General features: G+C 47.5%; 1 protein-coding gene across 1 annotated transcript; it reads right to left on the reverse strand.

Annotated features, from left to right (window-relative positions):
- Positions 1 to 13: 13 nt before the first annotated feature.
- Positions 14 to 9314, reverse strand: micu2 (mitochondrial calcium uptake 2). Its single transcript, XM_069725487.1, has 12 exons — positions 9089 to 9314; positions 8636 to 8768; positions 8233 to 8264; positions 6338 to 6413; positions 6110 to 6157; positions 4198 to 4280; positions 3514 to 3567; positions 3328 to 3425; positions 2504 to 2675; positions 2325 to 2433; positions 2086 to 2243; positions 14 to 1043 (listed from the first exon to the last, which is right to left on the reverse strand). Exons 1-12 carry the CDS (start codon positions 9281 to 9283, stop codon positions 942 to 944), a joined length of 1260 nt encoding a protein of 419 aa, XP_069581588.1. The 5' UTR covers positions 9284 to 9314; the 3' UTR covers positions 14 to 941.
- Positions 9315 to 18716: the final 9402 nt, after the last annotated feature.

The raw sequence follows: 18716 nt of genomic DNA on the forward strand, positions 1-18716 counted from the left end.
AAGAGGCCTCGAGTGCCTTTTTATACAACTTTATTGGATAAATAGTTGGAAAAGAAAATAGAAACCCAACACCAGGTATTTTATCAAATGTCTAAATCTTCACATTTCAGTCTCCACGCTGATTAGCATCACGTGACCCGATCACTGGGAGAAACCTGCTTCCTGCAGAGCGACATCTGAGGGAACAGAAAACCCCGGCTGCTCTCCAGGAGGAATTCACTCGCCGACAAACATCTTGTAAAATAAAAATCCTGCTTCTTGTAAAGTTTTACACACTGAATCCAAATCTGTTTTCAGGATCTCTGTCACCCACTGTGTTTTTGTTCCAGTATACTCAAACTTTACACTTTACCCACTTCAACATTTTTTTACAGGTTTAGGTGTGACAACAGCCTTTTTTTTTTTTTTTTTATATGAATAACTCATTTATAGGCTGAAAATCCTAAAAACATTTAAATTCAGTGTTAAAAGCATGATAAGGTTCTATTTCAGATTGTTGGACCTGGATTTTAATGCTGTTGCCTGGTGATATCTGGATGAGGAGACTTAGGAGTCAGCTGTTCAAGAGCCAATCAGAAGCCTGCGTGTATGTAAATATGTCAGACATCTGGGTCTCTGATTATTACTGACTGTAACCAGGTTTCAGGATCAGCTGACAGATGAAGGTCGACTCACCTCCTGTGAACGTGTGCAGAGTGAAATGAAAGTAATGAACCATTCAGAATATAAAATGCTTAACTGAACAAAAAATAATAATAATGTTGTAAACACCACAAACAAACCCACAGATCATCAGCTGATGTCAAACAATAGATTTGTTGATCTGTAAACATTTGGACACAAGGTAGTGGTTTAGATCCTGTGGTTCCATGTATCATGTGGCTCACACCACCTATTGGACCTAAAGGTCCCGTAGTGAGCAGTGGGCGTCCATCGGTGGTTCAGATGGGGCATCCGGAGTCTCCCAGGGCCTCCTGAGCTCCCTTCAAGGTCTCACGCTTCACACACTTCCAGTAGCCAGAGAACCCGCTCTGAGGCTGCACCTGAGGGCGAGACAGACGAAGTACAACCTGAGAGAAGAAACCTGGAAGAAACCTGCTTTTAGAAGAAGCTGTATTTTCTATTTCTGTCGATCGGAGTCTCATGAATGTCGACAGCTGCTTTGGTGCAGATTAAAGAAGAAAAAGTCCTTCTGAGGGACACGATCAGACATAAAACGTGAAGAATAATAGATACAAACAACACAGGCGTCAGACTTCATCAGATCTGATCACTGATTGGATGACGGGATAAAGAGTTTGATGAGAAGATCAACACCACTCTCATGTCAATCAAATATAAAACTTCAGCCAGGAGCTGGTTAGCTTAGCTTAGCACGGATACAGGAAGCAGGGGGAAACAGCTGACCTGCATCTGTCCACGGGTTACAAACATCTGGGTACCCGAAGCCAAAAAATACCAGTGTTGTCCAACTGAAATGTGCGCAGTCACCTCTTGAACTTAGTTCAGCTTCCATAAGTTCTGCAGCACGTTGATCATTTTCAACAGAAAAATGATGAGTAACTCTTCGTTGTCATGGTAGCTACGCAACGACTCGTTTTGGTAACGAGGCCACTACAGCACTGACTATAATGACATCACCAGAACAATATTATTATGTGAATAATATTACAGCAGATCAGAAATGAGATATATTGTTTATGATCTATAATCTGAATGTATTGATGCTTGATAAACATGTATTCTGTTCACACAATCAACCTTCAAAATCAGACAAATTCAATCAAAATCTCTCCAATTCAACATCAATGAAAAGTCGTCAACATCTAAACCAATCAGCTGCTGCGTCAGGTGTTTCCCAGCATGCAGTCGCCTTCACCTCGTGAGGGTTTCTGTGTCCACTTTAAATCACGTCAGAGTCGGACAGAAATCTACCCAGCGTGCATTGTGTGCCGACTCATCTCCAACGAGCCTCCAGCTACATCCAACGTCTTCCGATCAGAGCGAGCGAACTTGTTCCTGGTTTTGCGGACACGCGTGCAGCGACAGAAACGCGGTGAGAGGAAAAAAGATGGCCGCCCTGACCTTCAGGCCGCGCAGCACTCGGTCCTTCATCACGCCGATGAACTCCTTGTGGCTGAGGCGGTTGTCTCCGTCCATGTCGAAGAGCTTGAAGACGGTGTCGAGCACGTTGTCCGACAGGTCGTGGCCCGTGGCGATCCGCACGGCTCGCTTGAACTGGGCTGCAAGTAGAAGAAGGAAAATGGACTCACCTACTGAACACTGTGTTTAGGAGCGGACGCGGTTCGACCGGCGGCCGTTACCCATTCCCACAGGACGGTTGGCTTCAGTGACCATCTTCATGGAAAAGGCGAAATCCTCCAGGTTGTTGGTGAAGAGGCAGAAGACTTTGAACTCGTTGAACGTGATGCTCTGAGGGAGAAGGTGTCTCGTCAGTTTCAGCCTCGCTGACGGAAGCAGAAGAGGAAGACGGGTGTCCTACCTGGCCGGCAGGGATCTTCTTCCTCACATTCTCCCAGTAGACCTCGTTGTCTTCTTCGTTGGTGTAGTGCAGCAGCCACTCGGCGAAGTCCTCCCTCCGCATGGTGTCCATCCCCCTGGAGAACTGCAGGAACTCCATCTCCTGCACCTCGGCCTGCAGGTCCTCCATGAACCTGAACAACAGACAGAGTTCACTGCAGCGCCGAGTCTCTGAGACAAACATCCTGCTGAGGTTTGAAGGATGTTTGAGTCAAATCAGAGAGAACGTGAGCAATACATCCAGACGGGAGGGAAAGACAACAAAAGACGTTGTTTCTTCAGTGAAATCTGGCTTTAAAATGAAAACATCTCCATCAAATGAAGCTCATCATCATTAAACGTCGTTACACATCCCTGATGCTTTGTTTCCCTTTGTTGTTTGTTGTTGTTGTTATTGTATATTTGGATTCCTGTTTGTAATCGTTCTTTAAATTGTATCTTTGCTCTTGTCCCAGTATTAATATTTAAACTGGAGAGAAATTAAGTTGATCAATTTTTTTATATCATGTTTTGTTGAGTTGCTTACGCACACAGTTGTTAAACCGTAACAACAGCACCACTCACACATTTTCACTGTTTACTCACTGGAAGTTTGGAGGAAACAAGGAAAAGATGTTTTTAGATTTTAGATTCCTTAAAACGGCATCATGACAGTTTTAATGTTGATGAGTTTGAGAGCAGCAGCTGTGAAGATACACCGAGAACTACATCCATGTTCGGTAGAAGTGCATCATGTTGGAGGACACGTGGAGCTGACGTTAGATATCGTGATCCACGTCTCCGTACCTCCTGAACTCCTGATACTGCAACTTGTTCTCTCCTTTCTTCCCGAAGAAGTAAGCCTGTAATGTGGTGTTCACGCCGTCTCCTTCCTCTGCTGCTTTCTGTGTGACATCACAGGAATGTAGAACAACATCACACCGTCATAAAAATCATGGAAGTACGTGTGTTTAAGGAGACGTGAACACCCACCGCGCTGCTGTCCAGAGGAACTCTCCTCTTACTTTTCCCAATGATCTTCTTCAGCTGCAGCAGGAAAACAGAAAACATGACATCTTCAACCAGAGAAATCAAAGTGGAAACAAAAACCCTTTATCATACTTATTATTTGTAATATCATTAATTTAAAAAAAACAAGAAAATGGAGTCACATTCACATCTTTTTACTTCTGAATCAAATAAATATGAAATCTTCCAGATTTTATTCAACTGTCTCCCTCCTCTCTCTCTCTCTCTCTCTCTCTCTCACACACACACACACACACACACACACACACACACAAGTCCATCATGCACTGCTACTGTTCATGGTGCAGAACGTGCCAACATGCAGGTCCGACTCATTCAACCGACGATGAAGAAGAGCAGAAGATGATGATGAAGAACAGACGATGATGATGAACAGACGATGAAGAAGAACAGACAATGAAGAAGAGCAGACAATGAAGAAGAACAGACGATGATGAAGAGCAGACGATGATGAAGAGCAGACGATGATGAAGCGAGCCCTCTTCACCTCCACACGGTGCCGGCTCCATACTTACAGCTGCAGCAGCGGTGCTGGAGGCAGCATTAAAAGGTGGTGACAACATGATGTTAACTTGGAACATTTAAACTTCTCTCTGTGACGTTCGGTCTGCTATCCAGAGGTCTTACCTTCAGAAACTCCTTCTGGTCCACCTGCTCATTGCCGTCAACATCAAGCATTTTGAAAGCTATGTGAAACCCCGAGCCCGGCTCTGCAACAGCAAGGCACGGAGAGTTATCGGAGAGCAAGACAAAAAGATTCAGACGGAGCGTCCAGCTCCACTAAAAGATCACAGGACCACATGACCACAGGACCACATGACCACAGGACCACATGATCACAGGACCACATGACCACAGGACCACATGACCACAGGACCACATGATCACAGGACCACATGATCACAGGACCACAGGACCACATGATCACATGATCACATGATCACATGACCACAGGACCACATGATCACATGATCACATGATCACATGACCACAGGACCACATGACCACAGGACCACATGATCACAGGACCACAGGACCACATGACCACAGGACCACATGATCACATGACCACAGGACCACATGATCACAGGACCACATGATCACAGGACCACAGGACCACATGATCACAGGACCACATGACCACATGATCACAGGACCACATGACCACATGATCACAGGACCACATGATCACAGGACCACATGATCACATGATCACAGGACCACAGGACCACATGATCACAGGACCACATGATCACAGGACCACAGGACCACATGATCACAGGACCACATGATCACAGGACCACATGACATGATCACATGATCACATCACATGGACAGGATCACATGACCACATGATCACAGGACCACATGACCACAGGACCACATGACCACATGATCACAGGACCACAGGATCACAGGACCACATGACCACAGGACCACATGATCACAGGACCACAGGACCACAGGACCACAGGACCACATGATCACAGGACCACATGATCACAGGACCACATGACCACATGACCACAGGATCACATGATCACAGGACCACAGGACCACATGACCACAGGACCACATGATCACAGGACCACAGGACCACATGATCACATGATCACAGGACCACATGATCACAGGACCACATGACCACAGGACCACAGGACCACAGGATCACAGGACCACAGGACCACAGGACCACATGATCACATCACATGATCACATGATCACAGGACCACATGATCACAGGACCACAGGACCACAGGACCACATGATCACATGATCACATGATCACAGGACCACATGACCACAGGATCACAGGACCACATGATCACATGATCACAGGACCACAGGATCACATGATCACATGATCACAGGACCACATGACCACAGGATCACAGGACCACAGGACCACAGGACCACAGGACCACATGATCACAGGACCACAGGACCACATGATCACATCACATGATCACATGATCACAGGACCACAGGACCACATGATCACAGGACCACAGGACCACAGGACCACATGATCACAGGACCACAGGACCACATGATCACACATGATCACAGGACCACATGATCACAGGACCACATGACCACAGGATCACATGATCACATGATCACAGGACCACAGGACCACATGATCACAGGACCACATGATCACATGATCACATGACCACATGATCACAGGACCACATGACCACAGGATCACATGATCACATGATCACAGGACCACAGGACCACATGATCACAGGACCACATGATCACATGATCACAGGACCACAGGATCACAGGACCACATGATCACAGGACCACATGATCACATGATCACATGATCACAGGACCACAGGATCACAGGATCACAGGACCATAGGACCACAGGACCACATGATCACAGGACCATAGGACCACAGGACCACATGATCACAGGACCACAGGACCACATGATCACAGGATCACAAGCATTCATCCAGATCAATATCGCCGAGGATCAGAGCTCAGGAGGTGCAACATGCAGGTGAAGGAGGGAGGAACTCACTGGTCAGGATGGTGAGCAGGAACAGATACTCTGTGTAGGAAATCAACCCTGCAGGAAGCACAGAGACAAGACAACCAGGAAGACAAATCAGCAAAGACAAAGAAATGAAGCAGATAATCTGATGTCCAGTGTGACCTGCAGAGAGTCACAGAGGGGTCAGAACGTCCAATCGTCAGGACGAACGTCAGGATGTCTAGATGTCCGCTCTGAAGACAGATGAAGACTCACCGTTGTCTCCTAACGTCCTGAACAGATCGTTACCAGGCCGAGCTTTAGAGGCAGCAGACAGCATGCCGTTCACTTCCTGCAGAGACGAGTCAGACTGATGAGACAGCTCTTCTATACGTGTACTTTACACAACATACACACACACACACACACACACACATGCATCATACATAAATACACACAACATGCATACAGATATACAACATACACACATCACACACACAACATACGTCATACATAAATACACACAACACACATACAACATACTTACAACACATACACACAACATATATAAATACATACAATATAAACTGCTCCAAAAAATAAAGGGACCATTTAAACAACTCAATGTAACTCCAATCAATCCCACTTGTGTGAAATCAAGCTGTCCAGTTCGGATCAACACTGATTGAGGATCAGTTTCACCTGCTGTTGTACAAATGGAACAAACAGGTGGAAATGAGGCAATTATCAAGACAACCCTATAAAGGAACGGTTCTGCAGGTGATGACCACAGACCGTTTCTCTGTCCTCGTCCTTTCTGGATGATCGTTGGTCCCTTTTGCATTTTGCCAGTGTCCTCACCACTAGAGGGAGCATGAGGTGTCTCCAGCCCACAGAAGTTGTTCAGGTAGTGCAGCTCATCCAGGATGGCACATCAATGCACGCTGTGGCAAGAAGGTTTGCTGTGTCTATCAGCACAGTGTCAAGAGGACGGAGGAGATACCAGGAGACAGGCTGGTCCACCAGGAGACGTGGAGGGTGCCGTAGGAGGACAACAACCCGGCAGCGGGACCGCTATCTGCTCCTTTGTGCAAGGAGGAACAGGAGGAGCGCTGCCAGAGCCCTACAAAATGACCTCCAGCAGGCCACTAATGTGCATGTTTCTGCTCAAACTGTCAGAAACAGACTCCATGAGGACGGTACGAGGGCCCGACGTCCACAAGTGGGGTCTGTGCTCACAGCCCGACACCGTGCGGGGCGACCGGACTTTACCGGAGAACACCGAGATCGGCAGCTTCTCCGTCGGCGCCCTGCGGTCTTCACGGACGAGAGCAGGTTCACACTGAGCACATGTGACAGACGTGACGGAGTCTGGAGACGCCGTGGAGAACGTTCTGCTGCCTGCAACATCCTCCAGCGGGACCGGTTCGGCGGCGGGTCAGCGACGGTCTGGGGAGGCGTTTCTTCGGAGGGCAGCGCAGCCCTCCGTGTGCTAGCCAGAGGTACCCTGACTGCCATTAGGTCCCGGGATGAGATCCTCAGACCCGTTGAAGACCATCTGCTGGTGCAGCGGGTCCTGGGTTCTTCTGATGCAGGACAATGCCAGGCCTCGTGGCTGGAGTGTGTCAGCGGTTCCTGCACGATGAAGGCGTCGATGCTCCGGACCGGCCCGCCCGTCCCCCGGACCCGAATCCAATCCAGCACATCCGGGACATCGCGTCTCGTTCCGTCCGCCGACGCCACGTCCACCAGACTGTCCGGGAGTGGACCGATGCTTTGATCCGGGTCTGGGAGGAGATCCCTCAGGAGAACATCCGTGGTCTCATCAGGAGCATGCCCAGGCGTTGTAGGGAGTGATACAGGCACGTGGAGGACACACACCACTGAGACTCATTTGGACTTGTCTTCAGGAATCTCCACAGAAGTTGGATCAGCCTGTGATCTGATTTGTCCACTTTTATTTGGAGTATGATTCTGAATCCAGACCTCCATGGATAATGATTCTGATTTCCATTGATCATTCTGATGTTATTTTGTTCTCAACACATTCCACTATGTAATGAATCAAGATTTGAACTGGAATATTTCATTCATTGAGATCTAGGATGTGTTGTTTAAGTGTTCCCTTTATTTTTTGGAGCAGTGAACATACATACATACAACATACATACCTGAGTGGTTAAAGTTCTCTTGCGCAGTTTTCCTGCAGGAGGCATCAGAACAGAAAAACATTAAGGAAGCATCACCATGACCTGTTTACTTATCTTAACTTATAATATTACATTATTTATATATATGAATAATCATTTTGTATTAGTAATAAATATAATAAAAAGTATGATGTGTAAACTGTGTTAGAGAAGATGTCAAGTACATTTACATCTAATCTATATTCAAGTCCTTGAATAAATGGTTTCCTTTGATCTCCATGAAGCAGCTTCAGGGCTCTGACCGGTGGAACTCCAGACATCCAGCTGGGTTCGGGTCTGGTGACCGGGCTCTAGGTCCTCTGTGACCCGTAGAACCGCCTGGGAAGCGAACACTGTTAAACACATGTGTGCTGGTGCAGCTTACGGTCCACGTTCTCCAGCATGACGGAGAACAGGAAGTCTCTGGGGGTCATGTAGGGCTCCTGGTCGTAGACCACCGAGGCGAACTGGACGAACCGGACCTTCCTGGCGGACAGCTGAGGAGCTGCAGCTTCCTGCTGCAGAACCGGACACACAAACAGGACCGTGAACCAACACAACCACGACAACACCTGCATTTCCCTCTGTGTGCAGTGACGTCACAATAATCTGGGCTGAAGCACGTCATATTTTATAACTTCAGCTGGTATTTAAGGATGCGCGCGCACACACAGAAAGGCTAATGGAGCTCTTTGTGACAGTAGACGGCAGCTCGTGGGCGTCATTTGTTCCTGTAAGTAAATATCACATGAACATGACCACATGTTACTTTCAATAACTCCTGAGACTCCTGGACGGTTCAGAGGACAAGTGAAGACTTCCGGAGGTGTGTACTCACTTTCTGCTCCTCAGCGAGGACGGCGAAGGGCAGAGTCCTGTTAGCACAATACCGGGAATAAAAGATGACCCCGGTTCCGATTACAGACCCAACAGCAGCAGGACCGACCGTGCGGCGCAATATCAAACTGTCCAGAGACCGAGAGCTCCTAAAAACACTCCTGAGGACCGCGGCGGCCTTTCCCCAGCGGGCCATTTTCAGGAAGTGAGCTCGCTTGTTGGGTAAACTCCACGGCTTCCGTCGTTATTGCTGACAACAAAGACACGCCCCCCGGAACTAAACGAGAAATACGTCACGTGATGCCGCAGTCCGCTTCAGTCCCGCCGGTCCGCCATCTTTGAAACACGAGAAGAGCCATTTCAGTTTGGAGGAAATGACCCAAGAGCAGAGGAGCAGACCTCTGAGGGAGGAGCAGACCTCTGAGGGACTGAGGACTCAGAGGAGCAGACCTCTGAGGGAGGAGCAGACCTCTGAGGGACTGAGGACTCAGAGGAGCAGACCTCTGAAGGGAGGAGCAGACCTCTGAAGGACTGAGGACTCAGAGGAGCAGACCTCTGAGGGACTGAGGACTCAGAGGAGCAGACCTCTGAGGGAGGAGCAGACCTCTGAGGGAGGAGCAGACCTCTGAAGGACTGAGGACTCAGAGGAGCAGACCTCTGAAGGACTGAGGACTCAGAGGAGCAGACCTCTGAGGGACTGAGGACTCAGAGGAGCAGACCTCTGAAGGACTGAGGACTCAGAGGAGCAGACCTCTGAGGGAGGAGCAGACCTCTGAAGGACTGAGGACTCAGAGGGAGGAGCAGACCTCTGAAGGACTGAGGACTCAGAGGAGCAGACCTCTGAGGGAGGAGCAGACCGCTGAGGGACTGAGGACTCAGAGGAGCAGACCTCTGAGGGAGGAGCAGACCTCTGAAGGACTGAGGACTCAGAGGAGCAGACCTCTGAGGGACTGAGGACTCAGAGGACTCAGAGGAGCAGACCTCTGAGGGACTGAGGACTCAGAGGAGCAGACCTCTGAGGGAGGAGCAGACCTCTGAGGGACTGAGGACTCAGAGGAGCAGACCTCTGAGGGAGGAGCAGACCTCTGAGGGACTGAGGACTCAGAGGAGCAGACCTCTGAGGGAGGAGCAGACCTCTGAGGGAGGAGCAGACCTCTGAAGGACTGAGGACTCAGAGGAGCAGACCTCTGAGGGAGGAGCAGACCTCTGAAGGGAGGAGCAGACCTCTGAAGGACTGAGAACTCAGAGGAGCAGACCTCTGAGGGAGGAGCAGACCTCTGATGGACTGAGGACTCAGAGGAGCAGACCTCTGAGGGAGGAGCAGACCTCTGAGGGACTGAGGACTCAGAGGAGCAGACCTCTGAGGGAGGAGCAGACCTCTGAAGGGAGGAGCAGACCTCTGAAGGACTGAGGACTCAGAGGAGCAGACCTCTGAGGGAGGAGCAGACCTCTGAGGGACTGAGGACTCAGAGGAGCAGACCTCTGAAGGACTGAGGACTCAGAGGGAGGAGCAGACCTCTGAAGGACTGAGGACTCAGAGGAGCAGACCTCTGAGGGCGGAGCAGACCTCTGAGGGACTGAGGACTCAAAGGAGCAGACTTCTGAGGGAGGAGCAGACCTCGGAAGGACTGAGGACTCAGAGGAGCAGACCTCTGAGGGAGGAGCAGACCTCTGAAGGACTGAGGACTCAGAGGAGCAGACCTCTGAGGGAGGAGCAGACCTCTGAAGGACTGAGGACTCAGAGGAGCAGACCTCTGAGGGAGGAGCAGACCTCTGAAGGACTGAGGACTCAGAGGAGCAGACCTCTGAGGGAGGAGCAGACCTCTGAAGGGAGGAGCAGACCTCTGAAGGACTGAGGACTCAGAGGAGCAGACCTCTGAAGGAGGAGCAGACCTCTGAGGGAGGAGCAGACCTCTGAAGGACTGAGGACTCAGAGGAGCAGACCTCTGAGGGAGGAGCAGACCTCTGAGGGACTGAGGACTCAGAGGAGCAGACCTCTGAGGGAGGAGGCGACCTCTGAGGGACTGAGGACTCAGAGGGAGGAGCAGACCTCTGAAGGACTGAGGACTCAGAGGAGCAGACCTCTGAGGGAGGAGCAGACCTCTGAAGGACTGAGGACTCAGAGGAGCAGACCTCTGAGGGACTGAGGACTCAGAGGACTCAGAGGAGCAGACCTCTGAGGGACTGAGGACTCAGAGGAGCAGACCTCTGAGGGAGGAGCAGACCTCTGAAGGACTGAGGACTCAGAGGAGCAGACCTCTGAAGGACTGAGGACTCAGAGGAGCAGACCTCTGAGGGACTGAGGACTCAGAGGAGCAGACCTCTGAGGGACTGAGGACTCAGAGGAGCAGACCTCTGAGGGAGGAGCAGACCTCTGAGGGACTGAGGACTCAGAGGAGCAGACCTCTGAGGGAGGAGCAGACCTCTGAAGGACTGAGGACTCAGAGGAGCAGACCTCTGAGGGAGGAGCAGACCTCTGAAGGACTGAGGACTCAGAGGAGCACTTTACTTTGCAAAGATGTTTTAAGACATAAAATGGCTGCTTTAAATATTTGTTTGTTCCTGCTGTGATTAAAAAACAAAATGCACTCCTTGAATCCATATTTTAATTTTAAATCTGCGGAAGTTTCCAACTGCACTGAAAAGTCAATATTCTAGTTAATATGCACTGAAAGGTGTCAGTTCATATTTCCATACTCCACCTGTGTGACCTGCATCCTGGACCGGGACCGGCCCCCAGGTGGGCGCTGCCGCTGCATCCTGGACCGGGACCGGCCCCCAGGTGGGCGCTGCCGCTGCATCCTGGACCGGGACCGGCCTCCAGGTGGGCGCTGCCGCTGCATCCTGGACCGGGACCGGCCTCCAGGTGGGCGCTGCCGCTGCATCCTGGACCGGGACCGGCCCCCAGGTGGGCGCTGCCGCTGCATCCTGGACCGGGACCGGCCCCCAGGTGGGCGCTGCCGCTGCATCCTGGACCGGGACCGGCCTCCAGGTGGGCGCTGCCGCTGCATCCTGGACCGGGACCGGCCCCCAGGTGGGCGCTGCCGCTGCATCCTGGACCGGGACCGGCCTCCCGGTGGGCGCTGCCGCTGCATCCTGGTGTTAAACAGTGAACTTTTCCTCGTTCAACCGATGAATGTGAAAACAGCTTTGCAGGAACATCGTTCTGCACAGTGGAGCTGCATCATGTGAAAATAAAACAGCTTTGCATCCAGTGCTGCTCTCAGCAGTTCTGCCCGGCACAGGTCCAGTTAGTTAGGATGTTGAATGAAACCTGGAAGAAGCTTAGTTTGTATCACACCAGCCTGCTGCTCTTCTTCAGCCAACAACCACCATCTTTTTTATTTTTGTATTTTCTGCGTCATCTCACTGTGTCATGTGTCACAACAACTTCTCCTCCAGTACATCGTGTCCGAGGACTGAGCGCTGCCAGCTGAAGGCTGATCTCTGTGGACTCGGCTCTCATGCAGACTGAATGTCACCCAGGACCTGCAGACGGGCCGGACGGGCCGGACGGAGAGCAGCAGAGGTCGAGGCCCAAATTCATTCAGTCACTCTTTCTCAGTCAAGAACGTCATGTGCAGCAGTTAAACTACACCACTTCAGACGACCCCTGGAGCTTCAGTAACATGCCACGGTTTCTTTAACAACAGACGGGTTCTGACCAAAGTCAGAAAAGATCATGATATTTAATACATTAACAGAAAAGCAGTGTTTCAGGGTGAATTCTGCTAAAAAAAAAAAAAAAAAAGAGCCCATATTTATCAAATCTCTTTGCACAGTCATTGTTCTTAGTGGCCTGAAATTACTAAAATAATTTGGTTTTATTTTCAACTTTCTTATATTCAAATTCAAATAAACTCATAAAATCTATTGATCCAAAACGTCCTCAGATTCCTCGCAGGACATTTGACTTTAAATCAATAAATTGTAAAGTGTGAAGTAAAAGCCTACAGAGGGGAAGAACGACGATGGCAACTCTGAGGGACGAACAGATTTCCTGAGACAACACCATTGATTCAAAAACAGACCGTAAATCAAACAGACATTCTTCAAACATCCATGAAGTTGTGTTTGTGGACGTGTGTGCTGCTGACAGAACCGACGCTGACGTTCACACTACGACTTCAGTGCAAAACAAAAGTTGCATGAACTGATATTTTTACTCACATAAATTATTCACATGTCCGTTCACATTTTATTTTAAAACTGCACGAAGCCTGGATGAGAGAGCTTTCACGTACACACACACATACACACCAATGTAAAGGATTTTCAAATTAAAAGCGTCTGAGGAAGCTGCAGCTGTTCCTGAACACAAAGTAGACTAGTAACTAGAATTATTTCTTCATCTGGATCCTCTAGTTGTCTGTTAGATCTCATCCCAACTAAACTTTTTAAGGAAGTCTTCCCTTTAATTAATACTTCCATATTAGATCAGATCAACCTATCTATTGTAACCAGCTATGTACTGCAGGCTTTTAAAGTGGCTGCAATTAAACCTTTACTTAAAAAGCCGACTCTTGATCAGCTGTTTTAGGAAACTACAGACCAATTTAAAACCTGATGTTTATTTTTATAATCCTTGAAAAAGTTGTTGCAAATCAACGTTTTGATCATTTATAAAGGAATGATCTGTTTGAAGATTTTCAGTCTTTAGAGTTCATCATAGCACAGAAACAGCTCTGGTGAAAGTTACTAACGACCTTTCATTAGCCTCAGATAATGGACTCATCTCTGTACTTGTTCTTCTGGACCTCAGTGCTGCTTTTGATACGATTGATCATACGATCTTATTACAGAGATTAGAAGACGTTACGAGGATTAAAGGAACTGCATTAGACTGGTTCAAATCCTACTTATCAGATAGATTCCAGTTTGTTCATGTCAACAATGAGTCTTCCAGACAAACAAGAGTTAGTTATGGAGTTCCACAAGGCTCAGTGTTAGGTCCAATACTTTTTACTTTGTACATGCTTCCATTAGGAGATGTCATCAGGAAGCACTGCATCAACTTCCATTGTTATGCAGATGACACTCAGCTATATCTTTCTATAAAACCAGATGAAACTAATCAGTTAGTAAAACGTGAAGCCTGTCTAAAAGACATAAAAGGCCTGGATGACCAAAAACTTCCTGCTTCTAAATTCAGACAAAACAGAAGTTCTTGTACTTGGTCCTTAACACCTCAGAAACTCTTTCTGTAATCACTAAGTTACTCTAGATGACGTTGTCTTGGCCTCCAGAAAAACTGTGAGGAACCTTGGAGTCATCTTTGATGAGGATTTGTCCTTTAGGCACCATATAAAGCAAATCTCCAGAACTGCCTTCTTTCATCTACGTAATATTAATAAAATCAGGAAAATCCATCCTCAGCGTGACGCAGAAAAACTCATTCATGTGTTTGTTATTTCTAGACTAGATTATTGTAATTCCTTGTTGTTAGGATGTCCAAATTACTCATTAAAAACCTGCAGCTGATCCAAAATGCTGCAGCAAGAGTACTGACGGGATTTAGCAAGAGAGATCATATTTCTCCAGTTTTATCTTCTCTTCACTGGCTTCCTGTTAAATCAAGAATAGAATTTAAAATTCTCTTGCTGACTTACAAAGCTCTACATGACCAGGCTCCATCATATCTTAGAGATCTTGTAGAACCATATAATCCTAGCAGAGCACTTCTCTCTCAGTACGCTGGTCTACTTGTGGTTCCTAGAGTTTCCAGAAGTAGAATGGGAGGCGGAGCTTCAGTTTTCAGGCTCCTCCCCTGTGGAACCAGCTCCCAGTTTGTGTTGGAGGGGCAGAAACCCTCTCTAGCTTTAAGATTAGACTCAAAATGTTCCTTCTTGATAAAGCCTATAGTTAGGGCTGGCTCAGATAGACCTGAACCAACCCTTAGTTATGCTGTTATAGGCCGAGGCTGCTGGAGGACCTCGTTACATGCTGAGGTTAATGCAGTTTGGTTGAGAAAGACTAAGAGTCAGACTCTCAAATGATTTATAACTAAGTTTTGGCTTTGGATTAATTGATAATTGAATTGGGGCGGCACGGTGGTGCAGTGGTTAGCACTGTCACCTCACAGTAAAAAAAAAAGGTTCCGGGTTCGAATCTGGTCCTGGGCCTTTCTGTGGGGAGTTTGCATGTTCTCCCTGTGCTTGCGTGGGTTCTCTCCGGGTTCTCCGGCTTCCTCCCATCATCCAAAAACATGCACCTCAGGTCAGGTTACCTGGCGCCGCGCTAGTGGCAGCCTGCTGCAGCAGCTCCCCCCTGAGAGCCCCCCTGCTGTAGTGAAGACATTTCCCCTCAGGGATTAATAAAGTGTATAAAATCAAATCAAAATCAAAAAAATAAACTTGAGTGGAAGATTGCTGCCACCCCTCCTCCTTCTCCTCCTCCTCCTCCCCCTCCTCCTCCTCCTGAATCTCTAGGAATATGATAATGAATATGACTGGGAGGAGTTGCTTCATTAATCCTAACATATTCTTCCTGTTGCAGCCAGGTCTCTGTGAGACAGAGTAAATCAATCTGATGATCAGTTATCAAGTCATTTACTAACAGAGATTTAGACCAGAGAGATCTCATATTTAATAGTTCACTTTTAATTGTCAGATTTCTTTGATCCATTAATTTGGTAGGATCCATTTTTATTACATTTGTATTGACAGATCTTTCCTTGAGTTGTTTAAATATAGGTGGTCTGGGTACAGACACAACCTCTACAGGATGTTGAAGGTTTTGGGTGAGTGACAGCTCTAAAGAAGCCGCAGAGGAGCTGTAAGACTGCAGCTCTGTGTCCTGACTTCAACCCTGGATGTCAGGTTTTAGGGCTGTTAAGAGACACGGCCATGTTTCTAGAAAGAAAAGCTGCACCATCCAAAGTAGGATGGATGCCGTCTCTCCGGATCAGACCAGGTTTTCCCCAGAAAGTATTCCAGTTGTTAATGAAGCCCACATTGTTAGCGGGACATCACCTCGACAACCAGCGGTGAAGTGAAGACGTACGGCTAAACATATCATCACTGGTCCGGTTTCCTCCTACTATTGGGAGGCTGTGGCTCAGATGGTAGAGTGGGTTGAACACTAATCAGAAGGTTGGTGATTCAATCCCCAGCTCCTCCTGTCCACATGCCCAAGTGTCCTTGAGCAAGACACTGAACCCTAAGTTGCTCCTGATGGTGAACCATCGGTGTGTAAATGTGCTCCGGATGGCAGCACCTTTCATGGTGATCTGTCTCATTAGTGTGTGAATGGGAAAACCATGTTAAAGCGCTTTGAGACCAAAAGGTAATAAAGCACTATATAAGTACAGACCATTTACTCTTTAACTGACTCATACCTCACCATCTTCTTCTCTCCCATAGTTTCTTCTTCTTATTATCTGTTGTCTCCATTCAGTTCCTTCGCTCGTATAGTTTCTGTTCTTTCTTTTCCAGATGTCCCGTCATGGAGCTGCATGTCTCTGCTCTGTGATTGTCGTCTCCACCAACAGTTCTTCTCTTGTATCTCTATGCTGTCCTTTTCTCTCTCTGCTCTCCTCTCACCCCAACCGGTCGAGGCAGATGCTCCGCCCACCTCTGATCCTTTTTCTGTTAACAGATGCTCCGCCCCCCTCTGAGCCTGGTTGGTTCTGTTAACAGATGCTCCGCCCCCCTCTGATCCTGGTTCTGTTAACAGATGCTCCGCCCACCTCTGATCCTTTTTCTGTTAACAGATGCTCCGCCCCCCTCTGAGCCTGGTTGGTTCTGTTAACAGATGCTCCGCCCACCTCTGAGCTTGGTTCTGTTAACAGATGCTCCGCCCACCTCTGATCCCGGTTCTGTTAACAGATGCTCCTCCCACCTCTGAGCCTGGTTCTGTTAACAGATGCTCCGCCCACCTCTGATCCTGGTTCTGTCGGAGGTTTCTTCCTGTTAAAGGGAGTTTTTCTTCCCTCTGTTGGAGGTTTTTCTCCCTTAAAGAGGAGTTTTTTCCTCCTAGTTTATGTGGGAATTGTTGAATTGTTGGTTTCTCTGTATAATGTTGTAAAGTTCTGCTGTAAGGTCTTTAATGTGTTACGTGCCATGAAATAACTTGTGTTGTGATTTGGCGCTATAGAAATAAAGTTGAATTGAATTGAAAGTGTTTGTTCTCCACTGCTGCTGGACAGAAGAATCAGTGTGTTTATTGAGTGTTAAACAGAAGACACACAAACATACTGATTTCTGGGTAAAATGATTAAAGCTGCAGATGTTCTGGAGGGTGATGTGGTCACATGATGAGGTCATTTCCTGTCAGTGCAGAACAGCAGTGTAGATTTGAAACAACACAACTCTGTTAAAATTCAAGTACAACACAGTCAGAGTCCTAACATGTAAGAGTATCATTAGTTAGTGTAACGGAGGGAAGTCTGTGATCTGGAACGCAGCATTGGTCTTCAGGCTTAAAGTCAGGTATGTAGTTGTGATTGTGAAGGTTAGGGTAAGGAGCTAGGCATGTGTGTGTGTGTGTGCGTGAGTGATCAGCACATCTTTCCATATCAATTCCACGTCACGTTTGCATCAGCAAGTTTGGAGGTTTATTTCATGTCATAGCAGCAAGTTGTTATGTAAAGTTAACAAAGACATACACACTTGTAAGACCATCAATGAAGGGAACAAAGTTTGCACAATATTTTTGTCTTCAGTCACGGTTTATGCTGCCTATTTAAAGTTCGACTGTTACTGTTATAACATAGTGGAAAAAAATCCCTGTGTGTTTCATAAAAGTGATGTTAAGCAAACACTTAAAATGCACATGGTGATGTCAGCTAAATATCTGCCATGATTCAGAACAATTACAGCCACATGAAAATACTAGAACTCCTAATTCAATGATCAAATTTTGTATTGCAACAACAGGCTCTCTGTCAAAAGAAAAGTTATTCATGTTTAAATCACCGACTGTTTTCTCTTCTGAACCGCCGTTCCAGCAAACTGCATGACATGGCACTTATGTAAAAACAAACAATGACTGACAAGTAAAAAGAACATTCACATTGGAACACAGCTGATCTGGTTTCACTCCACTAGTCTGACGGCTGCAGACACATACAGCACACTATCACCGCAATCCTCCATCAGTGATGTCTCTTAGTGCTGCAACTGAGATCTGGTGTTTTCAGAGGAGGAGTGGACGAGGAAGAAGTTTACACATTCAAAGGTGGATTTGACAGGAATAGAAATAAAAGAAAAAACACGGTGACGGCCAAATTTGCAGGAAGTCTCAGCGGCTGCCTGTGATTGGCTGCTCGCTGGATGTTTCACTGATGTCCAATTGGCCACATTTTACTGACAAGTTTATTTGGACATACATATGTGAAAAAAAAAACATGGACATACATGACAAACAAACAGTAAGTGGACCAAAGCCTGTTCATCTCAGTGATTACAACGTACTGTACTTTGGTGGAGTCACAGATAATCTCAGAACTCGTTGATTTCGTCATGTCTGACATAATTCTAACACACCTCTTACAGACACACTGACTACTCGTTACAAGTTGTTGTCGGGGCAAATCCTCAATCTGATATGACTAATTATAGGCATATAAAAATACAACAAACATACCTACAGTATGTCCTGCTGCTCTTCCCTGGTACAAGGTGTTTAAT

The sequence above is a fragment of the Brachyistius frenatus genome, unplaced genomic scaffold (genome assembly GCF_029030835.1).
Source record: "Brachyistius frenatus isolate BFR_SWC_R1_liver_20210118 unplaced genomic scaffold, ASM2903083v1 Contig_426, whole genome shotgun sequence".
NCBI classification, from domain to species: domain Eukaryota; kingdom Metazoa; phylum Chordata; class Actinopteri; family Embiotocidae; genus Brachyistius; species Brachyistius frenatus.